At 44.1% G+C, this 24,432-nt stretch overlaps 1 protein-coding gene across 4 annotated transcripts in view; it reads left to right on the top strand.

Annotated features, from left to right (window-relative positions):
- DYM (dymeclin) overlaps positions 1-24,432 on the top strand; it is a 1,075,019-nt gene that overhangs the window by 95,294 nt on the left and 955,293 nt on the right. For all 4 annotated transcript variants that reach the window (XM_029580368.1, XM_029580383.1, XM_029580376.1 and 1 more), the window contains exon 3: positions 15,119-15,171. In XM_029580368.1, coding sequence (XP_029436228.1) covers positions 15,119-15,171 — 53 coding nt within the window. The remainder of the gene's footprint in view (positions 1-15,118; positions 15,172-24,432) is intronic.

Below are 24,432 nucleotides of genomic sequence, written 5' to 3'. Positions count from 1 at the left end.
ACACCACATCTACCAGTTCACCTTTATCCACGTTTGATCATCCCTTCAAAATAAATATAGCAGATTTGTGAGGCAAGACTTCCCTTGGGTAAATCCATGCTGGCTGTGTCCCAATAAACCATGTCTTTATAATAGTTTCCTCGAATTTTCTCTGCACTGAAGTCAGGTCTATATTTTCCTGGGATCACCCCTGGAGTCATTTTTAAATATCTGGGTTACATTGGCCACCATCCAGTCTTTAGGTACAATGGATGATTTTGATAGGTTACATATTACTAGGTCTGAAGTTTCATTTTTTAGTTCTTTCTGAATCCTGGGGTGTATACCATGTGGTCCAAGTGATTTGCTACTCTTCAGTTTGTCCATTTGGCACACAATGGACCCCAGTCAGAATAGAACAGCAAGATACCACGCAGGAAAAGGATCTGGGCATCCAGTGGGAGCACTGAGAGGAGAGGATCACCTTGCTGGTGGCTGAAAGGAATCGGTAAGTTTTGCTTGTAAAAAAAATTTTTTTTTTTTTTTTTTAAAGTATTGGGGAATATTATTTAGTGTGTTTGTGCTTTTAATAGTCAGTAAGGCAGCGAATAAACAGAAGTTAGACTGCTATAGATGCATGATTTTAGGTTCCATATTAGGAGCTACCACCTAAGAAAAAGATCTAGGCATCATAGTGGGTAACACATTGAAATCGTCGGTTCAGTGTGCTGCAGCAGTCAAAAAAGCAAACAGAATGTTGAATTATTAGAAAGGGAATGGTGAATAAAACGGAAAATGTCATAATGCCTCTGTATCGCTCCATAGTGAGACCGCACCTTGAATACTGTGTACAATTCTGGTCCCTGCATCTCAAAAAAGATATAGCTGCGATGGAGAAGGTAGAGAGAAGGGCGACCAAAATGAGACGGCTGAGAGGGGGGGTGGGGGGGGGGGGGGTGGGATATGATAGAGGTGTTTAAAATCATGAGAGGTCTAGAACGGATAAATGTGAATCGGTTATTTACTCTTTTGGATAATAGAAGGACTAGAGGGGCACTCCATGAAGTTAGCATGTAGCACATTTAAAACTAATCGGAGAAAGTTCTTTTTCACTCAACGCACAATTAAACTCTGGAATTTGTTGCCAGAGGATGTGGTTAGTGCAGTTAGTGTTGCTGGGTTTAAAAAAGGTATGGATAAGTTCTTGGAGGAGAAGTCTATTACCTGCTATTAATCAATTTGACTTAGAAAATAGCCACTGCTATTACTAGCATAAGTAGCATGGAATAGACTTAGTTTTTGGGAACTTGCCAGGTTCTTGTAGCCTGGTTTGGCCTCTGTTGGAAACAGGATCATGGGCTTGATGGACCCTTGGTCTGACCCAGTATGGCATGTTCTTATAATTTTATCTGGAGAGCAAAATTAGATCGTATAAAGATTGGCTGGAGATAGCCACTGTGCCACACACAAATCTAATTGAGTTTCCAGTGTTAATGATGGCGGCACCCCTGCATTCCCCCCACCCCCACAACACAACCAAATAAACCAAAACCATTTGTATTCGGTAGTGAAGTGTTCTAATGGTAGTTCTAGTATCATCATTTAATTTGTTTGTGACACACTTTTCCATGGAGACAGTTCAAAACGAGTTACTATTAGTTATTCAATTAAGAAAATAAGAAATTGCCATACTGGGTCAGACCAAGGGTCCATCAAACCCAGCATCCTGTTTCCAACAGTGGCTAATTCAAGTCACAAATACCTGGCAGGTACCCATCAGTTCAGGCTAAGAGAAAAATAATACAGTAATTTTGTTAATGCTTGAATATCGATTTGGGGAGGTTGCATAACTTGATATGGTAGGGGCGACTTGTTTAATGGTTCTGTTTGGTTGGTTTGGGTTAATGGTTGGGGCCAGTCTGAGGTCCACGGGGTTGTGGGAAGGGCGTGCAGATGTTCTGTTTCTAGTGCTGGCAAGACACGATGGGACCATAAGGTGGGCCTCTGACAGTGACCGTATTGGCCTGGGGGGGCTCATAGGGAGGGATGGAGCTGTTGAGGTGGGACAGTGTTGGGTTTTATAGGTCGGGGGTTAGACGCTTGAATTTTGTGTGGTAGTGTGTTGATAGCCAGCGTAAGCTTTTCAGGACTGGAGTAGTATAGTCAAATTTATGTATCTTCTTTATCTGGCGGGCAGCAGTGTTTCGAGTGAGTTGTAGGTTGTGTGATTCAGGTTGTTGGGGAGATGATAGTGACATGAATGGCAGTTGTGAAGGTGGCATTGTCCCGAAATGGCAGAGCTGACGGAGGTGGAAGGAATCTGATTTAGTTAGTACTTGGGCTCTGGTGGAGAGTTGGGAGTTTAGTGTGAAGCCAGGATTCTGAACCTTTGAGCTAGCAGGAGGCTTGTTTTACCCAGGATTACTTTTAGGAGGGGAGGCAGTGGCCTTTTTGTCCCCCCCCAGGCAGCGCACCTCTGTGTTTCGGGGGTTGAATTTTAGTTTATTTTTGTGTAGTCCATTTTCTTATCTGGTCTTGTTTACGTCACCTTTTTTGTTGGTTCCTTGAAAGATATTGTAACTTACCGAGATGCTAGGCTGCATTCATAAAACAGAAGCTATAAAAATAAATACCAGAGCTTTTCTGTGGCTTCCATTTGCTGATCTATTTCCTTTACTCTGCCAGCTTGACTGCTGCTCTCACAGGCCTCTGAGATACACATTGAATTAAAACAAGTAACTGAGTTGTGGGGTCCCGAGCTGTTTGCCTGATGCTCAGTTTTACAGCCTGCAGAGCTTTTGGTGGCTGGATCCAGCTCTCGAATTGTCCTTTCACCTCCACCTTCAGGCATGGCAGCAGCAGCCAGGCTGGTGGAAGAGCCACTGGCTGGGAGGCCAGAAGCTGCCAGCATAAGATCAAGGGGAAGGGATGGGAGGAAGAGGTCAGGTGAGATTCAAAGGAGGGGGTGAGGGGTGTGTGTGAGAGGGAAGGGAGGGGATGGGGGCTGTATTTGAGAGTAAGGGGTAGGAGGGAGGGGAGGGGGTGTTCATGAGTGAAGAGAAGAAAGGGATGTGACGGAGTTTGCTCTACATACGTAAGTGTATACGTATATACACAGCCCCCTCACATGGGGAAGGGGAGGGGGCAGAAGCAGAGGGCAGGGTCTCCAAGAAATATTATTGAACCCAGACTCCTTGCTTTTCTCCTTTCCATCATTTCAAATGAGCACATTTGCCAAACATAATGACCTCCCCCCCCCCCCCGCCAAGCATAGTAAAATCTGAGGGAGATTTCCGCCTAGCCCTCTCGTAATTTGAAATGACTTACGTGGCCCTTTGAATAGTTTGGGGACCACTGCTGTAATGAAATGTGAGCATCATAGCAGAAAGGTTGTACTGTTAATACAACAAATATTCAATGAGTTAAAAGAAAACAAAGTAAGAAGATAAACATGGTACCTTTTTTATAAGGCTTAGAGATGTTTAAATGTTAGGCAGAAGTAATGCCTTTATGAAGCTAACTATGGGTTTTTTTTTCTTAAAGACCTTTAAGAGCACGTTTAAAAAAACAGCAGCAAATGATTTACACTGTATGTGCCGTCTAATGAAAAAAAAAAAAAAAGCATTTTGTTGAGTTAAAACCATTTTGAGCAATGTTTTTGGAGGGGTGCATGTCAAGGACTTCTGATTTTGTATTGTGCTGATTACAAAGCAGCTGAACAATACGGATACTGGCACAGATAGGGTTCAAGCTTTTCCTTGCTTTTTATTGCTTTACTTTGTATCACCTGCACCTTCTCCATGACGTGTTAGTTTTAACTTGCAACTCTTTCTTGGCTTCCAGATATCTTCTCTCTGGACCCCAAGCCTCTTCTTGTCTCAGACATATATTCCTGCTCCCTGAGGGCCTGTGATGTTCTCCCTGCTTTAGCCACGGGAGCTAGATGGCTGAGAAACATGCTAGGCAGGTACAACAACATCTTTTCTTCCTCTGGCCTTCTTGGCTTTTGGAAAGAGAGTGGCGCGCTCTGTGTGAGTATAGGGAACCTTCAAGCTTTATCTTTAAAGTTTGGATTTCAATTTGCCTGTTTTTCAGCCCCAGATAATAGAGTTAACCATTTACTAAAAAAGGTTCTTAGAAAATGTTTTTTCTGTCCTGTAAGGTGGCCTCAATTTAGGCTCTTAATTTTAATTGCTTAAACTGGTGTAAGAGCTGTAATGAGGAGAGGGAATGCAGATGTTGATTTATGGTATTGCTCTTAAATTTGAAATAACCTACAACAAGAAAGGTTTGCTTGTAACAGTTCTGTTTTCATTAGTTCCTCATATAATTCTGGACATCTGAGATTTCTTCTTCCCCCTTCAGGGGAGACCAATGAGCTTTTCAGGTTCCTGATGGTCGAGCCTTGAAAAGGACCTCCCTTGATTCAGTATCCAGTCTATTTATGCCCAGGCTTTGAATAGTTTAAAAAAAACCAAAAACCCCTCAAAGAAAAGTATGTTAGTAACTTTCTAATTCAGTTCCTTATCTTGCTAAGAAGAGAATTGGGTGAGTTCCTCTACACTATTGTGGAGAATTGGAATTGACACTGGTAAACCAAAATTCCTGATCCGTCTCATTCTCCTACACCAGTCTGGATACCTGGGACTTACCGAAGCAGTCCGGTTGGTTGGGAAAGAATGCAACATCTGTCATCTGCCTGCCTCAAGGACAATACCTTTTGTATTATTTTTAATCATAACTTACAAGAATTGTATGCATCCACACGTATGTATTACCTGGAAAATAGAATCACTACTGTCTGGACAAGGATGGGTGTCAGGACAGTGCCTTCGGTCAATCCGTCCTGCGCAATCTATTCCAGACCTGAACCCAACTCTTCCTGCCTAGCGCCCCTGGTGGGAGCCAGGCAGTCCCCTGCCGACCAACAGTTCTGCAGTTGTTGTGCCCATTGGCCCTTTGTTCAGTAACTGTTGGTCTCACCTGCTAATGGGAAATAGCCTGGAGCTTGGTATTCACCCACATGTGAGGTCTACCATCCTGCTTGTCCTAGGAGAAAGCGCTGTTGCTTACCTGTAACAGGTGTTCTCCTAGGACAGCAGGATGTTAATTCTCAGGAATCCCGCCTCTTTATAATTAAGGAATTGAAAGAAATAGAAGTGAACAAGTAGGAACTGGGAAGAATAGATGTTCTCGTGTTCTTAACTTGCAATCTTTTTATATCAAATCTTAATCTGCATTTAATTCATGGATATGGTTTGATGTTTCATTTGTTTAAAGTAGCAGTACTAGCAAAATGTTTTAGATGGGAATATCAGTGTTCTTAGCTTTCTAGAAAAATGCACATGACAAAGAACAGCATATTCAAACTAGTTTATATCAGATATCTCACAATAGTTTACATCTCTTGATATTCTTTTTAATCTCAAAATGCAAAATACCCAACTATTAAATCTCAGGTGCCCATTCTCCTGATGCAGGCATTTCAGATGTTGAAACGCTACATCTGGATCAACTATTTGTGGTATTAATTTAAATTTTGAAGCCATAGAAAGTAATTTCCGTGAGGATGAAGTCAATCTCACTTTTAGGCAATGTTATTGATAAGAATCTGAAGCCTTTTCGAAGAATTGGAAACAACGGTGGGTTTTTTTGACACATGATTTTGAATATCTTATACATGAACTTGAACATCTCGCTTATTCTATAAGATTGACTCCAAAATCCATATCTCTGGTTGGGATTTATTAAGTCGCTCTAATAGATGAACTTGAAGATTTGTTTGATTTTGGAAGACTGTTTTCAAGGTTTTCTCTACAGCAGTGGTTCCCAACCCTGTCCTGGGGACCCCCCAGCCAGTTGGGGATTCAGGATATCCACAATGAATATGCATGAGAGAAAATTTGCATGTTATGGAGGCAGTACATGCAAATGTTCTCTTATGCATATTCATTGTGGATATCCTGAAAACCTGACTAGCTGGGGGGGGGGGTGTCCCCAGGTCAGGGTTGGGAACCACTACAGAGTTTCATGACAGACACATGGGATGAAGTGGCTTCTTTTAATTATTCATAATTGGTACATGTGTAACATAGTATGAAAGAATGTTTGAGTGTTGGGTGAATGTGGAGGTGTGATTCATGTATAGATACCTGAGATTTAATCGTTGTGTAATTTGAGATTAAAAAGAATATTGAGAGAGAAACTATTGAGATATTTTGATATAAACTAGTTTGAATTAATAGATTTTAGATGGGAAAATGGCAGTTGATATCATTGTCTACATTTCTCCTTTTGTTTTCCAAACAAATATTAGTATTTAAAGATTTTTTTTTTTTAACTTAATGCCTTTTACTCTGGCCCTCTGGTTTTTTTTTTTTAACCTCTGTAAATAGTGGCTTTACTGTGTTTTGTTGATGGAATGCCCACAAGTATCTTATTAATGCATGTAATAAAAGAACATAGCATGATCCTGAATAGTGGAAGGAGGTCCTTGGAAAAGGTGCTAAAATGTAATAAAAACATGTAGTAAGGCAAATGTTTAGTAAGGCAAATGTATAAACCGGCATGATGTACCCACGAATGTCAATATATAAAAGCTAATAATAATAATAATAAATAAATGTGAAAGGAAAGATGCTAATTGCCCAAATGGAAAGCAGTAGAGCCAAGAAACGGGCACATCAATAATTTGAGGGCTGTAGCCTGACTTGTTTCTTTTTAAATGAGGCTTTTCACTCCTTTGGTGGTGCTGGATTCAAACATCTTTACCAAATAGAGTCTTGCATGCCAGGCAGAAGGCCAGCTAGGAGCTGTGGCAGATGATAATGGAGTCCCATGCACAGAATCTGGGGGATTAGAAATCATGTTGCTTTTGTTTGCAAATTAATTCCTCCTTGCCTTACGCTTACTTGCCTGCCATGATGCGCAACACATGTACTGCCAATGGGAAGTTTCCTTTTTAGATGGCTCTTGAGTGCAATGAGTGCACATGTAGCAAGAAGCTCTGTTCTCTGCAGGAAGTATGTGAACTGGAATTTGGACCCGGCTGGTTCTTAGTGAGAGCAGAAACTTACCGTTCGATGTAAGTTAATAATGCAATGTCACTGGAAGTGAGGTGTGTGAATGGGGTTACCAGAGAGGCACAACAGCCTTGCTCTAACATGACTGGCTTGCTGCACACCTTGATCACCATAGGCCAGAATAGGATGCATAATTTTTCCCCCTTCAGCTGTAACAGGACAGGTCATAATGTTGCTAGGTAATGCTATGACAATGCTTATGAACATTTCACACTTCGCCCCTTTTTGAGAGTGGCAGAAACACAACAAGAAAAACAAATCTTGTTGTATTATCGAACTCATTAAACTGTCCTCTTGTAGTTCACTGTCTACTTAAAATTGATTTACAGCAGGATTTGTTTCCCGCCTGCAAGGCATCTGCAGACACCATACATTCATCACTTGATATGCAGATTCCCGCGTTCAAGCTGTGAAAGCAGTGACTGCTTTTTGCTGTCTGTCTGCAGAACTAGAGAGTTGGAAGTGTTGCGGTGTTTGTGCTGATCTTGCGTACGGGATTAGGTTGCAAGATCTGCTGTCACTGAATCAATTTGTTAGCCAGCATTTACTTTTTTTTTTTTTTTATAGAACTGTAAACATTTATGCATTGACTTGCCTACAAGAAAGGAAAACATGTAAGTGGCTCCATGTAATGGTAATTATTCTTAGCAAGACATATAAACTGCGGTTGCGTGTAGCAGTAATTATTGTTAGCAAAACAGCTTTAGCAAGATATCAGGTATATGGATTGGAACGGATAAGAAATATACACAACAAAAGAGAGAGGTGATCAGGTTGGCAATATAAGTTGTAGTGCAGTGAGCCTCAGCTCGAATAAATTGCACCCTTTTACATCTCTGAATGTTTTAAATGGCCTAGAATAAAAACACGGCTAGTGCTGCACCTCTAGGTCTGACAGAAGATGACAGCTGAATATGCCGCTTGGATGTTTATCACAGCTAGAGTAGCTCATTGCTACAGTATTCTGAAATATTAGTAATAATCCCCTTCCCCCCTCCCCTTTTGTCGAACATTGATATGCACATTGCTGCATGGAGAAATTTGTGGCGTTGTGGTCACTTTCTAAAGATGTAATACGCTGACTCGGTTTAGGCCATTGGCCAGTCTTGCTCACCCCTTGTCAGAGGGGATTTACGTGCCTTCTGTAGGAGGAACTAGATCTGGTCATTCCAAGAGCCTTTTCATATTGCTTTTGCACTCTGTTTTTTTTTTTTCCTTTTGGAAGTATGAATTCATCATGCATTTCTGTGCTCTAGCTCTGCTTTTTCCCAGAACCTGTCATGAGCATGAAGTTTTCAAAAACATCATTGAATTCCAGAAACAGGAGGATAAGAGGAACAAAGTAATTTAAAACCCAAGACAATCCACTTAAAACCCATCCCTTCCCTTTCATTGGTGAGCTCAAAAAACTGACTAATTCTTTGGTTTGGCCACCACTGAGCGATCTTGCTCTGCATAACTGATCAATGTTATCATGAACTTTTTTTTTTTTTTTTAAGGCATCTGGAATTGATCATATTTGTGAGTTAGGATTTTGCAGAGATCTTCATTTTTAATTTTATTTAAATAAATGTACAACTTTAGCCAGTTATATTTAAATGAATCAGTTTATCTCAGCATGGTTTTACTGGGGCAAGTTTATTGTAGGGAAACACCTCCAGTACTGTGGTATTACTGCCTTCTGGCTTAGCTTTAGCAATACAGGTTTTTGCAAAATGTCTTGCAGCTGTTTTGGCATTTCTACACAAACTGGGGATTTGTTTGACCTTCTTGAATGAATGATTGGCTGATTGAAAACAAATATCAGATGAGGGTGGACAAATTCATGCAGAGCACCATCTAGGTGCTGCAGTCTCTCTAGGGCTAGTCAATTACTCTGTGCCCAGTAGCACAATTGGAATTTTATAGGGAGCTCTGTTAGACATCTCTTTACTAATGGCCAGCAGTGACTGAAGGAGTGATTTAGAGTTGAAAACATCAGCTGGGTTCCTATTGAGAATGTTGGGCCTTATGGTTTCCATAATTCTTTGCTCTCATGGCTCGTCTCCATAGACCCTTAAGTCCCAGGTGGAATAAAGACACGCAAAACGAGAGCTTCTTTCACAGAGCAGCTCAGTCTCCCTTTCTTGATGGTCCTCCTATCCTAGTTTGACCCGTGATTTTCCCCTTTCAAATTTCTGTTGACCACATTGTTTGAGCTACAGATGATAGCAACCTGGCCTGGGATGGGATGGGCAGGGGCAGCTCACTCTAGAACAGTGTTTCCCAACCATTGTGCTTTCAGACCTGATGAGGTGTGCCATGAAAAAATCACCTTGCCTCACTCATATCTAGGCCAGCATCTGGGCTCTGCTGTTAGCACCTTGCAGCGGCTCTTAAACTTTGTAAATCACCTGGTTAAACCTGCTTTTACAGGCGGTTTTATTACTTTCAGCAAAATAAATAAAAATAGGAACTTCTTTCTGAGAACGTGCAGTTATGCATGTTGTCTCTTCCTAGCTACAGCATGAGCTGAAGGGTGTGGTAATAAATGGGGGGCATGGATAGCTGGGACTCGCTTTGTGCAGTGCACAGAGCACCTCCTCATCTTTCCCATCTGTTTTCTTCAAGCCTCTGTCTTATGCCTAAACTGAGTGAAATGTGATGTGACTCACTTTGAGCGTTGGGAGCTGCATCTGTGAAGGAGCTCTGACAGATGCATGTAGCAGCCAAAGTAACTGAGCTGGCTAACTGCGCCACCCTGACTTTCTCCTTTTCCAGCACTTATATAGAGAGAGAGCTGGTCCATTGTGATGAGTTCATTTGTCTTTGCCCCCTGTCTCCATCATCATTTATTTCATAAGAACATAAGAAATTGCCATACTAGGTCAGACCAAGGGTCCATCAAGCCCAGTATCCACAGTGGCCAATCCAAGTCACAACATATTAGATCACAAGCTACTATTGCTTATTAATTACCATAATAGTTTATGGATTTAACCTCTAGGAACTTATCCAAACCTTTTTTAAACTCAATAACACTAACTGCTGAAACCACATCCGCTGGCAATGAATTCCAGAGTTTAACTGTGTGCTGCGTGAAAAATAATTTTCTTCGATTTGTTTTAAATGAGCTACTTGCTAACTTCACGGAGTGCCCCCTGGTCCTTCCGTTATCTGAGAGAGTAAATAATCGATTTACATTAACTTTTCCAACAAAAGAGAATTCAGAGCAAGGTACAAAGGACTAATGTAGCAGTACAAATCTGAGTGTATGGTGGCTTGGTGAGGGTAGCGGTTCCAGAGAGGAAAGCACGAGTTTAAGTTCATATAAACAACCAAGTAATTTTACAGTAAAGGTGTTAGAAGTTAGCAAGAAAGCGCAAGAGGGAAAATGTGACAGGTGTGCATATATAATTTTGCATAATTATATATATAATAATAAAAAATGTTCAATTTTGTACATAAATGTTGGAAAGTTGTCAGCATAGGTTGGGAGGATACTTATTAGACGCAATTGTGGATTCAAAGGGGGCCGAAAGCTGAGTGGAAGAGCCGTGTTCAGTAGCTTTCTGACAGCTAGTAGGCCCGGAACTATGCTGTATATGCATATTTCTATGCATATACAGCATAGTTCTCTGCTTCAACGGCAGGGGAGAAGAAAAAACTGATACTTCACGCATATCCAGCATAGCTCCCTGCTTCAACGGCAGGGGAGAAGAAAAAAGGGTTCACACTCACAAAGCGGGGAGTAGCTGGCTTGTTACGGCGGTTACTACCCCAAACCAAATGTGCCTGATACTTCACTTTCGATGCATATCCAACATGGCTCTCTGCTTCAACAGCATGGGAGAAGAATAAACTGATACTTCAAGCATATCCAGCATAGCTCCCTGCTTCAACGGCAGGGGAGAAGATAAACAACCAATAAGGGCTGTATAACGTAGTCTGAGTAAAACAAATAAGCATGGGTGTAGCTTGCTTATTGCGGCGGTTACTACCCCTACTACCCCTAACTTATCAGCTAGATATTCACTTGGATGCAGCTCCATCACTGCTTTCTACATTAATGGTGGGGGTGGAAAGGAAATAGAACCAAGAGCTAAGAGAAACAGATAAGTATGAGAGAAAAAGTGTGTGAAGCTTGCTGGGCAGACTGGATGGGCCATTTGGTCTTCTTCTGCCGTCATTTCTATGTTTCTATGTTTCTATAACTTGCCTGATAGTTATTGGCAGTACATTTCACAGGGTTAGCACAGCATCGGAAAGCCATTTTCCTGGCGCTTACCAGGGCAGGGACCACCATATGTTTTTGTGACAGTGGGTGGGAAGGAGGCTGGGGGTGAGATGGTGGTTGAGGTAGAATGGCATGCTTCCTGTGAGAGCTTTGTAGGCTAGAGTTAAGACTTTGAATTTTGTATGGTGGAGAGTAGAGAGCCTTAAGGGTGGGTAAGATCCTGTCCGATTTGTTCTTGTTGCTCAGCAGTTGTGCTGCAGTGTTCTGTACAAATTGCAATCACTTATTCAGTCTGGACAGTCCAATGAATAACAAAATGCAGTAGTCCAAGGGGGGAGATCATAGTGGCCTGGATGACTGCTGCAAGGTCTGAGTTATCGAGAAGAGGCTGGAGATGATGTACTTGATACAATTTGAAGAAAGCTGCTTTAGTCGCTATCCTTTTTTGTTTAAAATTTGAAGAGAGACTGGTGGGCCTTTCAGTGCTTCCTTAGCCCTTTTTTGCCATGTGAGTCCACTCCATGTCCATGCTGCCTGCTCCGTGGAAGCTAGCGTGTCCCACAACATGTTAATGTAGGTGTGCCTTAAAAATGAAAAGGTTGGGAAACCTTTCCCTAGAAGAGCATCACACCCAGGGCCCTTGTTCTTTCTAGGAGAAGAGGGTGCATATCTAGGGCTGGATTTTGGGCTGGGCGAGCTGGGCACTCCATCCTCCACAGCGGATCTCATCCTCTGCGTCCAAAGAGAGTCCTGGAGAGAGAGGTGTGTTTTGCCCCAAATCAGGCCTTGTGCCTATGAATTGTCTGGAGCTGTTCTAAAAGCTTTAAGAGTTTTCAGAAACCAGGTGGCTTTCAGAATTCTTTAGTTCAAACAGACAACTGTAGAGGAGCAGGCTCCATTCTTCTCGTTCAGGAAAGTACAAGGTGTGGAACTGGGCTATCTGATCCCATGGGACTTGGCCCTGAAGAAACTAAGCAAGTTAGAAATGTGCTTAACCCTGTTCACTCAAAACCCGGGAACATTGTTCCATCTCAACATCCTGTCTGTATCTCTGTGTGGATGAGAAGGGGGACTTAAAATCCCTTGGTTTATCTGAAAGGGTGTTGAGTCATTCTAGCTTCTGGAAAGGTGTCCGTCACAAGATATATATTTTTTAAATTTAACTTTTATTGAGTTGTAAATGCAGCATACAATAAATTAAACAAAGTACAAATAAGAACAAAGGACCTCATTAAAAACATAAATTGGATAAATCAGTTAAACACCAAATTAACATTTCATTCTTTCACTTTTACTAACATTATTGGTTGAGTTGGACAAAAACCCATATACTACAGCCAGAGTTGACGGGTGGATAAAAATCCTTTCTTCTCCCATTTCTAAAATCCAGCCTCCCCTTCCTTGCTTTCCCACCAAGTGGATCATACAGTTTTGATTAGAGGACAGTCTGTTATGAATGCAAATCCCTAGATTTATTTTGTCCTGCATACCTTCTGTCTCTTTTGGGAATTTGGTCTCAAAACCATCTTTTAGGGTTCACCTCAGTGCAGTGGTACCTGTTGCCAACAATAGAAAAACTCATTTCTGGTAACCTCTAGTTGTTAAGTTTGTGAGTTTTGCTTTAGTCGATGCCTCCTATCAAGCTATGTTGTATTTCATGGGACATCATCATAATGGAAAATATAACAAAATAAAGTAGTAATCATTCAGCTGTTGAAACCCATCTTTGAGCCTCTAGAAACAGGGATGACCACCTTTGGTCCTTGAGAGCTACAAATAAGCTTGATTTTCAGAATCTGCACAATGAATATGCAGATGAGAGATTTGAATGCACTATCTCCATTTTATGCATGTCTCTCATGAATATTCATTGTGGAGATCCTGTAAACCAAGCCTGTGAGTGACTCTTGAGGACTAGAGTTAGCCACCTGTGCTCTAGATTTTTGTGGCCTCAAGTACCTGACTTGGAAGGTAGTGGTTATTTCAGATCATGGAGTTGGAGTCCAAGCCCTAGCAACTTTATCTACACTATACTAGATTTCATCATAGCATTTTGCTCTACACGCATCCCAAATTCCTGCTTGAAAGTGGTGTTGAATTTCCACTTTAATCAGTCAGTCATCATTCTAACATGTTTGCCTAGGTCACATCTCCATCAGGATGAAAAGGCTCTTCATTTATTGTAATGTTTCCCAGTCTTTCCAAGCCCAAGGAACAGCTACATAAACTAAAATATGTGGCACACCAGTATCCATGGGGCACGAATTGCGGATATGGAAAAGATCCATATGGTCAAAAGAAGAGCGAGGGAATCACAGAAAGCCCCACCAGTCTCTCTGCCAAAGGTCAAAAAGTATGTTAAGGTTCAACAGAGTTCCATTTTTTGCCTTTTGGCTCGATTTATAAGAAATTGCACGACTTTCAAGAATTCAATCTCCTTTGCATATATGAGAGAAATTATTATGCCAACCAACTGGGAAAATTATTATACAAACAAATTTAACTCTATGGTGTATAAATTGGAGTTGGTGACCTATTTAATATACTGTATCACTATCTGAAACTGCTCCTGAATTATTTTGCTGGACCTTAACATACATTTTGACCTTTTACATACCTTTTTTAGTATTTCAGCATACATTCTAGCATTTTCAACTCTCCTAATCCTTGGATATTTCTGCAAGTCTGATCAGTGCAATTTCATAGTGCTGCTATTCTATTTCTTCACTGCCATCAAACTAGTTTAGCTTTATGGGAAAACAGTTTCAAAGTACCCATATAAGGGCATGTGATTATGGTGTATTGTTTTATCAAAAGTGCATAGACTACAATGTAAAGAAAAGGTGGTAGTTCTGGTGTTTCTATGCTGTCCATGGCTGCTGCTGCTACTGCAACTACAACTTCTATCTGTTGCAGTCTTGCTTGCAATGCCACTAACACTGCCTACATTTAACAAGCTCAAGAATAGAAGTCTCCAGTATTGTGCTGCCTCCTATTTACCTTTTTCCTTCCATCACCATCTCTTCACTTCTTATCTCTCTCTTCACCTCTCCCAGTTCTGTTTCACGTTCTTTCTCCCTAAACCCTCAGCCCACCATATCCTCTCATTTTCCTCATTCCCTTCCCAGTCTTCCACCTTTCACTTCTTCCTCTTTTTCTGTCTGTCAATCTTACCCAGGCCTCTATCTTTCAGTTTCACCTACTTTCCAGTCTTTTATTACCTCCCCTTCTGACTTTCAGCTCACTACCCTTCTCTTCTTTGCTGCCCTCCATCTGTCTTCACTACAGCCCTATACTTCCCTGTTCTTTTTTCAGCTTTCTACATATCTATCTTTTTCCTTTTCTTTCAGCCCTGTCTTCCTGTATCTTCATCCTATCCTTCCCCTCCTTTCTTCCCAACACTTTCTTTCCTTCACACCCTGGAAGTAGCATCAGTGCTAGTGCATGGACACAACAAAAGCATACAGATTCAGACTGTCCCCGTAGTGCCTACTTCCTTTTAAACCCGAGGGGGACAGACAGCTACCCAGACTATGTGGATTGGCAGCTGATAGCTTAAAGGGCAACATATAGGTAGTCAATGAACTGCACACAGCACTGATACTGTGATGGGTGTTCATTAAGTACTTTCATTGTGCCTATTAGGCTGGAAAATGGTATGTCTGACTTGTGTAATAACCACTGATGACACAAATCTGTCTTTTTAAGATCCCATCATTTCTGTCGTCTTTACAGTGTAGTGCCATTCTGCTATACTTTTGATAAGATGGTTCTTATAATTGTATATTAGCTTTTGGTTTGGTAACTATAACCCTTTATCCTTCACTGTGTTCTTTTTCAGTGTGGACTCAAAGATACTGGAGGAAGCCACCATTTCAATCTGCAGATCATTAAGTATGACTTTATTCTGTAACATTTGCTACATGCTTAGTACAAGTGTTGATTCTGACTTACAGTGTTTAGTTAAATACCTATGCTTATACTTGGAAATCCTTGCAGTGTGCTGCAGAGCACTGGAACTGTGATTCCTCAATAAGAATATAAGAAATTGCCATACTGGGTCAAAGCAAATGGTCCATCAAGCCAGGCATCCTGTTTCTAACAGTGGCCAATCCAGATTAAGTACTCAGACTGGCAAGTACTCAAACTTAAGTAGTTCTAGGACAAGCAGGATGGTAGTCCTCACAGATGGGTAACATCATCAGAAGGAGCCCGGCATGGGAAACTTTTGTCAAAGTTTCTAGAAACTTTGACAGGCACACTGAGCATGCCCAGCATGCTGCTGTCCACACAGCATCCTCCTTCAGTCTCGTTTTGTCCACGAAGCAGATGTCTTGCAGTTCTCGGAGCTCTCTCCAAAGTTTTCAAAATTTTTCTCTTCATCGAGGATTTCTTCTCCATGTGGGTTCCCTCTTTGCAGTCTGCTTCCCCTGCGCCTTGTTAGGTGTTCCTCTCGTTCTTACGGTCGATCCCCAAGCCTGTTGCCTCTCAGTGGCTGCTGGCCATCAACACCTCGCCAGCTTATTTTCATGGCGTTGTCTGGTTTTCGGAAGTGCCCCCCCGTGCCTGCAGACTATGTCCATCATGGATCCACATGAGGTTTGTATCCTCTGCTTGGGGGCTTCCCACAACGTCCGCGGGTGCCCAGACTGTGCTCAGATGACCCACAAGGGCTGTTGCTTCTGGCTGGACAAGATGGAGCACCATTTTGGCACAAAAAAGTTAGCTCCATCGACTCCGGCATTGGGTACTTCGACCCCGAAGGGTTGTGGTGACCTCTCCGACTCGGTGTCACCCTCTACGTCCCATCCGATCCTCTTCATGAAGAGAAGGGCTCGGGGGACTGGCTCTCTCCGTTATCTGACCATTCCAATGCATCTGGATCATCTGCTTCCTCAGCGCTGGAGAAGGACTTGGTCGAGCACCGAGGGAAACATCAACTTTGGCATCGGCAGTCACCATCGCATGGCACCGATGCCGGGGGAGCACCGGCCCATGCCGAGCCTCCCCTGAAGAGACCCCGTGGTGAAGAGGCCCCAACCTCTTCCAAGCCCGCGGGTCCCAGGCGTTGCCCACAGAGTGTGGTGCCGGGAACCGGGCCGCCTCATCCCCCCGATAGAGGCTCCGGTGATGCTCCGTCATCCACGTTCTCATCACCAGACTTTCTAGAGGAGTTGGACTGCAGGGTGCAACAGGCGGTACCCCGCTCCCCCAGTGCTGGCCTCCTTACCAGCATTGGAGTCAGCACCTGTGCTGCTAGAGCCCCTGCTGGAGCGTCTCGATGTCCTGTTGGGCTTCTACTGATGCAACTGGTGCCCAGTGTCCTTCGGGTCCCCATTGGCCACCGAAGTCTCCCTCTGGAGCGAAGATGCACAACCGTGTCCAAGGCCCTCAAAGGTACCTGCACTCCCCGAGCCTGTTCCCGGGCCATCGGGAGTCCCAAGGCTGTCTGTTTCCTTGGTGCCTCTGGTGCCGTCAATGTCCCTGGTGCCATCGATGCCCTTGAGGGTCCCAGCACAGAGGCTGCTGAAATGGCCTTTGATGTCGCTACCGCTGGGCATGGGCGCTGGCCTCCCTTGCCGTCCCCCTGTAGACATTAGTGAGGAGGATGTGCCATATGATCCCTGGGGCGATGATGTATCAGCATCCTCTTCGGATGATTCTGGCTACTTGCCTTCTGACCCTTCTTCGCTGGATGAGGGACTTCGCTTTCCCCAGAAGACTTCTCCTTCGTAGGCTTTTTCCGGGCTATGGCGGAAGCCATTCCTTTCCAAATCCTCACAGAGGAGGAAGCCTGTCACAAAATGCTGGCAGTTTTCCAGTTTGTTGATGTTCCGAAGGAGTTAGTAGCTGTCCCAATCCATTAAATTCTTTTAGAACTTCTCTACCAGATATGGGAGCACCCGGGCTCTATCCTACCAGTCAACCGGAAGACAGATGTCCTTTATCTGGTGCAGCAGGCACTTGGCTTTCAAAAATGCCAGCTTGCCCTCCTGTTGTATCCTGGGACCTCAACATGGTACTAGCACAGCTCATGCAGCCCTGGATGCCCTTGGTAGGAGGGTCTTCCAGGGGGCAAGGCTGCTTGCCTGTATCGCCTCCTACCAGTTGTACATGGCTGAATTCAGCAGGAACTTGTGGAAACAAGTTCAAGAGTTGGCAGAGCACCTAACTCAACAGCAGCAGGATGCGCTGGAGGCAACAGTACAAAAGGGCCTGGAGGCTGGGAAACATGAGGTGAGATCAACTTATGATGTCTTTGAGATGGTGGCCAGGGTATCAGCTGCGTGCATTAGTGCCCGGTGCATGACCTGGCTTCTGGCCTTTGGCCAGAGGTCCAGGAAAGGCAGGCGGACCTGCCCTATACCAGAGAAAATCTCTTCGGGGACAAGGTCAGAGAAACAGTTGCTCAGCCCGAGGATCATCATGAGACCTTGCAGCAGCTTTCAGCCATTACCTCAGACCCACTGTCCTCCATGCACAAGTCTCTGCATCATGGACCTCGCAAGTCCTTCTCTGCCAGAGGAGATGATACCCTCTGGCGTCCCGTGCCAGGCACCATGGTCTATGACCAGGGGCAGTCCTCGCCAACAGCATACTCCCTGGCCCCAACCAGCCCCACAGCCCAGTCCAGCTGCAGGCTTTTGACTGGCGGCGAGAGAGTGGATGCTAACTTGCAGTGCCCATGGACTCCTACCCACCCATCGGGGGCCGGCTGTGTCTGTTCACAGACCGCTTGCCTCCTATTGCCACTGGGTTCTGGCCATCGTACAATACATTACCGCCTGATTTTCAGGACAGTCCCGGTGGATTCTCCGCCACCACCGATGTGTGGGACCTGTCGGGGCATCAGGAAACTCTCGAGTTGGAGCTCTCAGCCTTGTTAAAAACCAGAACAGTAGAAACCATGCCCTGCTCTCAACAGGGCCAGGAGTTCTACTCGAGATATTTTCTGATACCAAAGAAAACAGCAGCCTCTGGCCCATTCTTGGCCTCAGAGCCTTAAACAGGTTCTTGCAGCGAGAACGTTTCAAAATGGTCTCCTTGGGCACCCTGATTCCTCTCCTTCAAAAAGAAGATTGGCTGTGCTCTTTCGATTTGAAGGACGCTTATGCCTACATAGTGATATTCCCGCCTCACAGGAAGTATCTCCGCTTTATAATGGGCCACAAACATTTCCAGTACTGGGTGCTGCCATTCGCTTGGCTTCAGCCCCTCATTTCTTCATGAAATCTGGCAGTGGTAGGGTCACACATGCACTGCAGTGGGGTGCACATGTTCCCCTACCTGGATGACTGGCGCATCAGGAGCACCATGCAGGAAGGGCGCTCTACGCTCCCTCTGCTTGACAGCCAAGGTGCTACAGTCACTGGGGTTTGTAATCAATTTCCCCAAATCCCATCTGTACCCATTCAAGCAGCTAACGTTCATTGGGGCTCTCTTGGACACAACTCTGGCCAGAGCGTTGCTCCCCAGGGACCGTGCTCAAACCCTGGCGTCACTGGCACATTTTATCCAATGGCATCGGACAGTCACTGCCCGGGTACTGCTCCGCTTGCTGGGCCACATGGCGACATCGGTTCATGTCACTCCGCTAGCCCAGCTAGCCATGCGGGTGGCGCAGTGGACACTCCGCTCTCAGTGGCTCCAAGTCACCCAGGACCTCTCAGCGACAGTACAGGTCACCTCTCCTAGTGGGAGGGACTGGCCAACTTGGAGAGGGGCCTCCCTTTCCAAGCGCTATATCCTGAGGTGGTATTGACCACGATGCTTCCACCTTGGGCTGGGGAGTACATGTGGGCAATGCCCACACACAAGGCATGTGGTCGGAGCAGGAGGTGAGTTGTCAAATTTCCTGGAACTGCAAACGATCAGGTAAGCCCTCTGTGTTCCAGGATCACCTGGCCCGCAAAGTGGTTTTGATCCAGATCAACAACCAAGTTGCAATATGGTACATAAACAAGCAGGGAGGTACAGACTCCTTCCTGCTTTGCCAGGAGGTGCTACAGATTTGGACCTGGGCCCTGTCCAAGGACATGGTCTTGCGAGCAGTTTACCTTGCAGGACAGAAAATGTGGTGGTGGACCACCTGAGTAGGACATTCCACCCCTACGAATGGTCACTGAACCCAACAGTTGCAGACAGAATCTTCTGCCTGTGAGGCATTCTGGACGTGGACCTCTTTGCCTCCCCCCCCAGAGTTACAAAGTGATCCACTTCTGCTCCCTGTACAGGGAGGACGGGGAGCCAACCTTGGATGCATTTGCCCAGATTTGGAGCAAGGCATACTGTATGCATATCCTCCGCTCCTGCTGGTGGGGAAGACTCTCGTGAAGCTCCAGCAGGACAGGGGCACCATGATTCTGGTTGCCCCATACTGCCACAACAAGTCTGGTTCCCGATCCTGCGCGATCTATCAATCTGGGAACCCATAAGCCTGGGCATCTCCCCCGACCTAATCATGCAGGATCAGGGCAGATTGCGCCACCTGAACCTCCAGTCGCTGGTCCTCACTGCCTGGATGTTGAAAGGGTAGTCTTGCAGTTGCTCAACATCTGATACTGTATCACAGATACTCGTGGCTTCCTGAAAGCCTTCCAACAAGAAGTCTTACTGGTTGAAGTGGAGGAGGTTCTCTGTCAGGGTTTAGGCCTTTCACCGCACATCATTCTCATGCCCCACTCTGCGACTATTGGACTATTTGTTGTCCCTCTCAGAGTCTGGGCTATAGACCACCTCGATCAGAGTTCACCTGAGTGCTCTCAGTGCTTATCACTAGGGGATAAGTGGTACACCTATTTCAGTGAAGTCCTTGGTGGGCCACTTCATAAGGGGCCTGTTGCAATTAAAATCCCCTCTGCGTCCTCCTGTTGTATCCTGGGACCTCAACATGGTACTAGCACAGCTCATGCAGTCTCCTTTTGAGCCTGTGTGCTCCTGCGAGCTTAAACATCTCACCTGGAAAGTAATTTTCCTGGTTATGGTCATCTTCGCTCACAGGGTCACTGAGCTTCAGGTGTTAGTGATGTATCCGCCCTATACAAAGTCTTTTCATGATAGTGTTTAGAACCACCCTAAGTTCCTGCCTAAGGTGGTGACTGATTTCCATCTCAATCAGTCCATAGTTTTGCCCAACTTCTTTCCAAGGCCCAATTCTCACCAGGGTGAACGGGCTCTGCACAGCCTGGACTGCAAGCGTGCTCTTGCCTTTTATCTTGAGCACACAGCAGCCCACAGGTAGTCCATGCGACTCTTTGTCCCCTTTGATTAAAACAGACTTGGCGTTGTGGTGGGCAAGCAGACCCTGTCCAACTGGTTGGCGGACTGTATATCCTTCTGCTATGTGCAGGCAGGCCTTCCACTTGGAGACCGTGTCAAGGCGCACTCAGAGCCATGGCAGCATTGGTAGCGCAATTTCGTGCGGTCCCCATCACTGAGATCTGCAAGGATGCGACGAGGAGCTTCCTTCAAATGTTTGCCACCCATTACTGTTTAGACAAGGATGGTCGACATGACATGACAGTACCTTTGGCCAGGCTGTTCTTTGTAATCTATTTCAAGCATAAGAATCCAACTCTCCCTACCTAGGGCCCAGTATCTGGTTCTTGCTGCCTCCCGTTTTTCGCCCTTAGCACTTCTGTTCTGCCTGTTGGCACGTGGTTAAGTGCTGTTGGGCCTCTTATAGTCGGGAGCAGCTAGTAGCTTGGTATTCATCCATCTGTTAGGACCACCATCCTGCTTGTTCTAGGAGAAAGCAGAGTTACTTATCTGTTACAGGTGTTCTCCTAGGGCAGCAGGATGTTAGTCCTCAGAAAACCCGCCCACCACCCCATGGAGTTGGGTTCTCTGTCAGTTTATTTTATTTTTTAGGCTCGTCTTTTTTTTTTTTTTTTTTTACTAAGAATGAAGAGGGACCCCGCGTGGCTGCACGGATAGTGGCATGCTGGGCATGCTTAGTCTGCCAATCAAAGTTTCCGTGCTGGGCTCCATCTGATGATGTCTCCTCTCTGTAAGGACTAACTAGGAGAACACCTGATACAGGTAAGCAACTCTGCTATTCCATGCTACTAATGCCAGTAATAGCAGTGGCTATTCCTTAAGTCACCTTGATTAATAGGAGTTAATGGACTTCTCCAGGAACTTATCCAAACCTTTTTTAAACCTAGCTATACTAATTGCCCTAACCACATCCTTTGCCAACACATTCCAGAGCTTAATTGTGCATTGAATGAGAGAATTTTTCCAATTTGTTTTAAAAGTGCTACTTGCTAACTTCATGGAGTGCCCCTAGTCCTTCTATTATCTGAAAGAGGAGTAAATAACCAATTCACATGTACCCATTCTAGACCTCTAATGATTTTAAAGACCTCTATCATATCCCCCCTCAGCCGTCTCTTCTCCAAGCTGAACAGCTCTAACCTTTTCAGGTTTTCCTTATAGGGGAGATGTTCCATCCCCTTTATCATTTTGGTCACCCTTCTCTGTACCTTCTCCAGTGCAACTATAACTTTTTTGAGATGTGGCGACCAGAATTGTACACAGTTCTCAAGGTGCAGTCTCGCCATGGAGCTATGACATTTTCCATTTTATTCACCCTTCCCTTCCTAATAATTCCTAACATTCTGTTTGCGTTTTTGACTGCTGCAGCACACTGGGCTATCATTTTCAATGTATTATCTACTGTGATGCCCAAATCTTTTACCTGGGTGGTAACTCCTAATATGGAACCTAGAATCATATATAACTACAGCATGGGTTTTATTTCCCCATATGCATCACCTTGCATTTGTCCACAATAAATTTCATCTGCCATTTGGATGCCCAATCTTCCATTCTCGAAAGGTCCTCCTGCAATTTATCACATAGAAACATAGAAATGACAGCAGAAAAAGACCAAACGGCTCATCCAGTCTGCCCAGCAAGTTCCCACACTTATATTCCCATACTTATTTATTTATTTAGATTTTTTTATATTCCGCTTTTCACACTTTATTCAGCACTTCAAAGCAGATTACATTCAGGTACTGGAGGTATTCCCCTATCCCCCAGAGGGCTTACAATCTAACAGGCATTTTTAATGAACACGTCTCCACCCAATAAAGATTTGGCAAAGATTTCCTTGGGCATCTATTTCTTTGTTGTTTCCTCAATCTAACAGGCTGATACAGAAAAATGCACGGGAGAGCAGGCGAGCGCCCGCTCTCCCAGGGCGCGCTCAGGCCACTCTCCTGGGCGCGTGCAATTCAGGAGGGTGGCCTATGCAAATTAGGGCCGCGGTAAAAGGAGGTGCTAGGGACACAAGTGCGTCTCTAGTGCCTCCTTATTGACAAGAGCAGCGGCTGTCAGCGGGTTTGACAGCCGATGCTCAATTTTTCCGGCGTCGGTTCTCAAACCCGCTGATAGCCACGGGTTCGGAAAACGGACGCCAGCATAATTGAGCGTCCGTCTTCCAACCCACGGGTCGATTTTTAATTTTTTTTTTTTTTTTTTTACTTTGGAGCCTCTGACTTAATATCGCTATGATATTAAGTCAGAAGGTGTACAGAAAAACAGTTTTTTCTGCTTTTCTGTACACTTCCCCGGTGTCGGCCGAAATTAACTCCAGCCTTTGGGCAGGCATTAATTTCTGAAAGTAAAATGTGCGGCTTGGCTGCACATTTTACTTTCTGTATCGCGCGGGGAATAACTAATAGCGCCCGCAACATGCATTTGCATGTTGCGGGCGCTATTAGTTTCGGGGGTGGGGGGGGGGGAGGTTTGGATGCGCGTTTTCAACGCACTATTACCCCTTACTGTATAAGAGGTAAAGCTAGCTAGCTACTCCTCCACTCCATCTGTTTCACAATCTGCATGTGATTGAACCACTCTGAATAATTTTGTATCATCTGCAAATTTGATCATATCACTCATCGTATTTCTTTCCAGATCATTTCTAAATATATTGAAAAGCAGTGGTCCAAGTACAGATCCCTGAGGCACACCACTGTTTACCTTTTTCCTCTGAGAATATTGACCATTTAATACTACTATTTCCTGTTTTTTAACCAGTTTGTAATCTACAAAAGGACATTGCCTCCTTTCCCATGACATTTTAGTTTTCTTAAAAGCCTCTCATGAGGGATTTTGTCAAACACCTTCTGAAAATCCAAATATACTACATATACTGGTTCACCTTTATGCACATGTTTATTAACTCCTTCAAAAAAAAAAAAAATGAAGTTGATTTGTGAGGTAAGACTTCCTTTAGGTAAATCCATGCTGGCTGTATTCCATTAAAATGTCTTTCTATATGCTTTGTGGTTTTGATCTTGAGAATAGTTTCCACTATTTTTCCCAGCATTGAAGTCAGGCACACCGGTCTATAGTTTGTAGGGGTTACATTGGCCACCCTCCAGTCTTCAGGTACAATGGATGATTTTAATGATAGGTTACAAATTTTTACTAATCTGAAATTTCATTCAGAACCCTGGGGTATATACCATCTGGTCCAGGTGATTTGCAACACTTTTTTAGTAGGCCAGATTGACAGACTAATCTTCCAGGTTCACCATGATTTGGTTCAGTTCATCTGACTCATCACCCTTGAAAACCATCTCCAGAACTGGTATGTCCCCAACATCCTCATTAGTAAACACAGAAGCAAAGAATTCATTTAGTCTTTCAATGATGGCGTTATCTTCCCCAAGAGTCCTTATAACCACTCTGTCATCTAACAGTCCAACTGACTCTCTTGCACGTTTTCTTCTTTGGATATATTTTAAAAGGTTTTTATAATGAGTTTTTGCTTCTAGGGCCAAATTCATTTTAGATTCTCTTAGTCTGCCATATCAATATTTTATACTCAACTTGAGAATGCTTATGCTTTTTCTTATTTTCTTCAGATGGCTCCTTCTTCCAATTTTTGAAGGATGATTTTTTTGCCTAAAATAGACTCTCACCTCACCTTTTAACCATGCCTGTAATAGTTTACCCTTCCTTCTACCTTAATGCATGGAATATATCTAGACTACCCTTCCAAGATGGCATTTTTAAACATCATCAGTAATTGTATGCTTTTAACCTTTGCAGTTGCACCATTCAGTTTGTTCTTACTATTTTCTTCATTTTATCAGTTTCCCTTATGAAAATTGTTAGAGCTGTAGATTTACATATTGT

Source organism: Rhinatrema bivittatum, chromosome 1 (assembly GCF_901001135.1).
Source record: "Rhinatrema bivittatum chromosome 1, aRhiBiv1.1, whole genome shotgun sequence".
Taxonomy (NCBI): domain Eukaryota; kingdom Metazoa; phylum Chordata; class Amphibia; order Gymnophiona; family Rhinatrematidae; genus Rhinatrema; species Rhinatrema bivittatum.
Note: the sequence above shows the minus strand (reverse complement) of the source record. Positions and strands in the feature narration are given on the sequence as shown.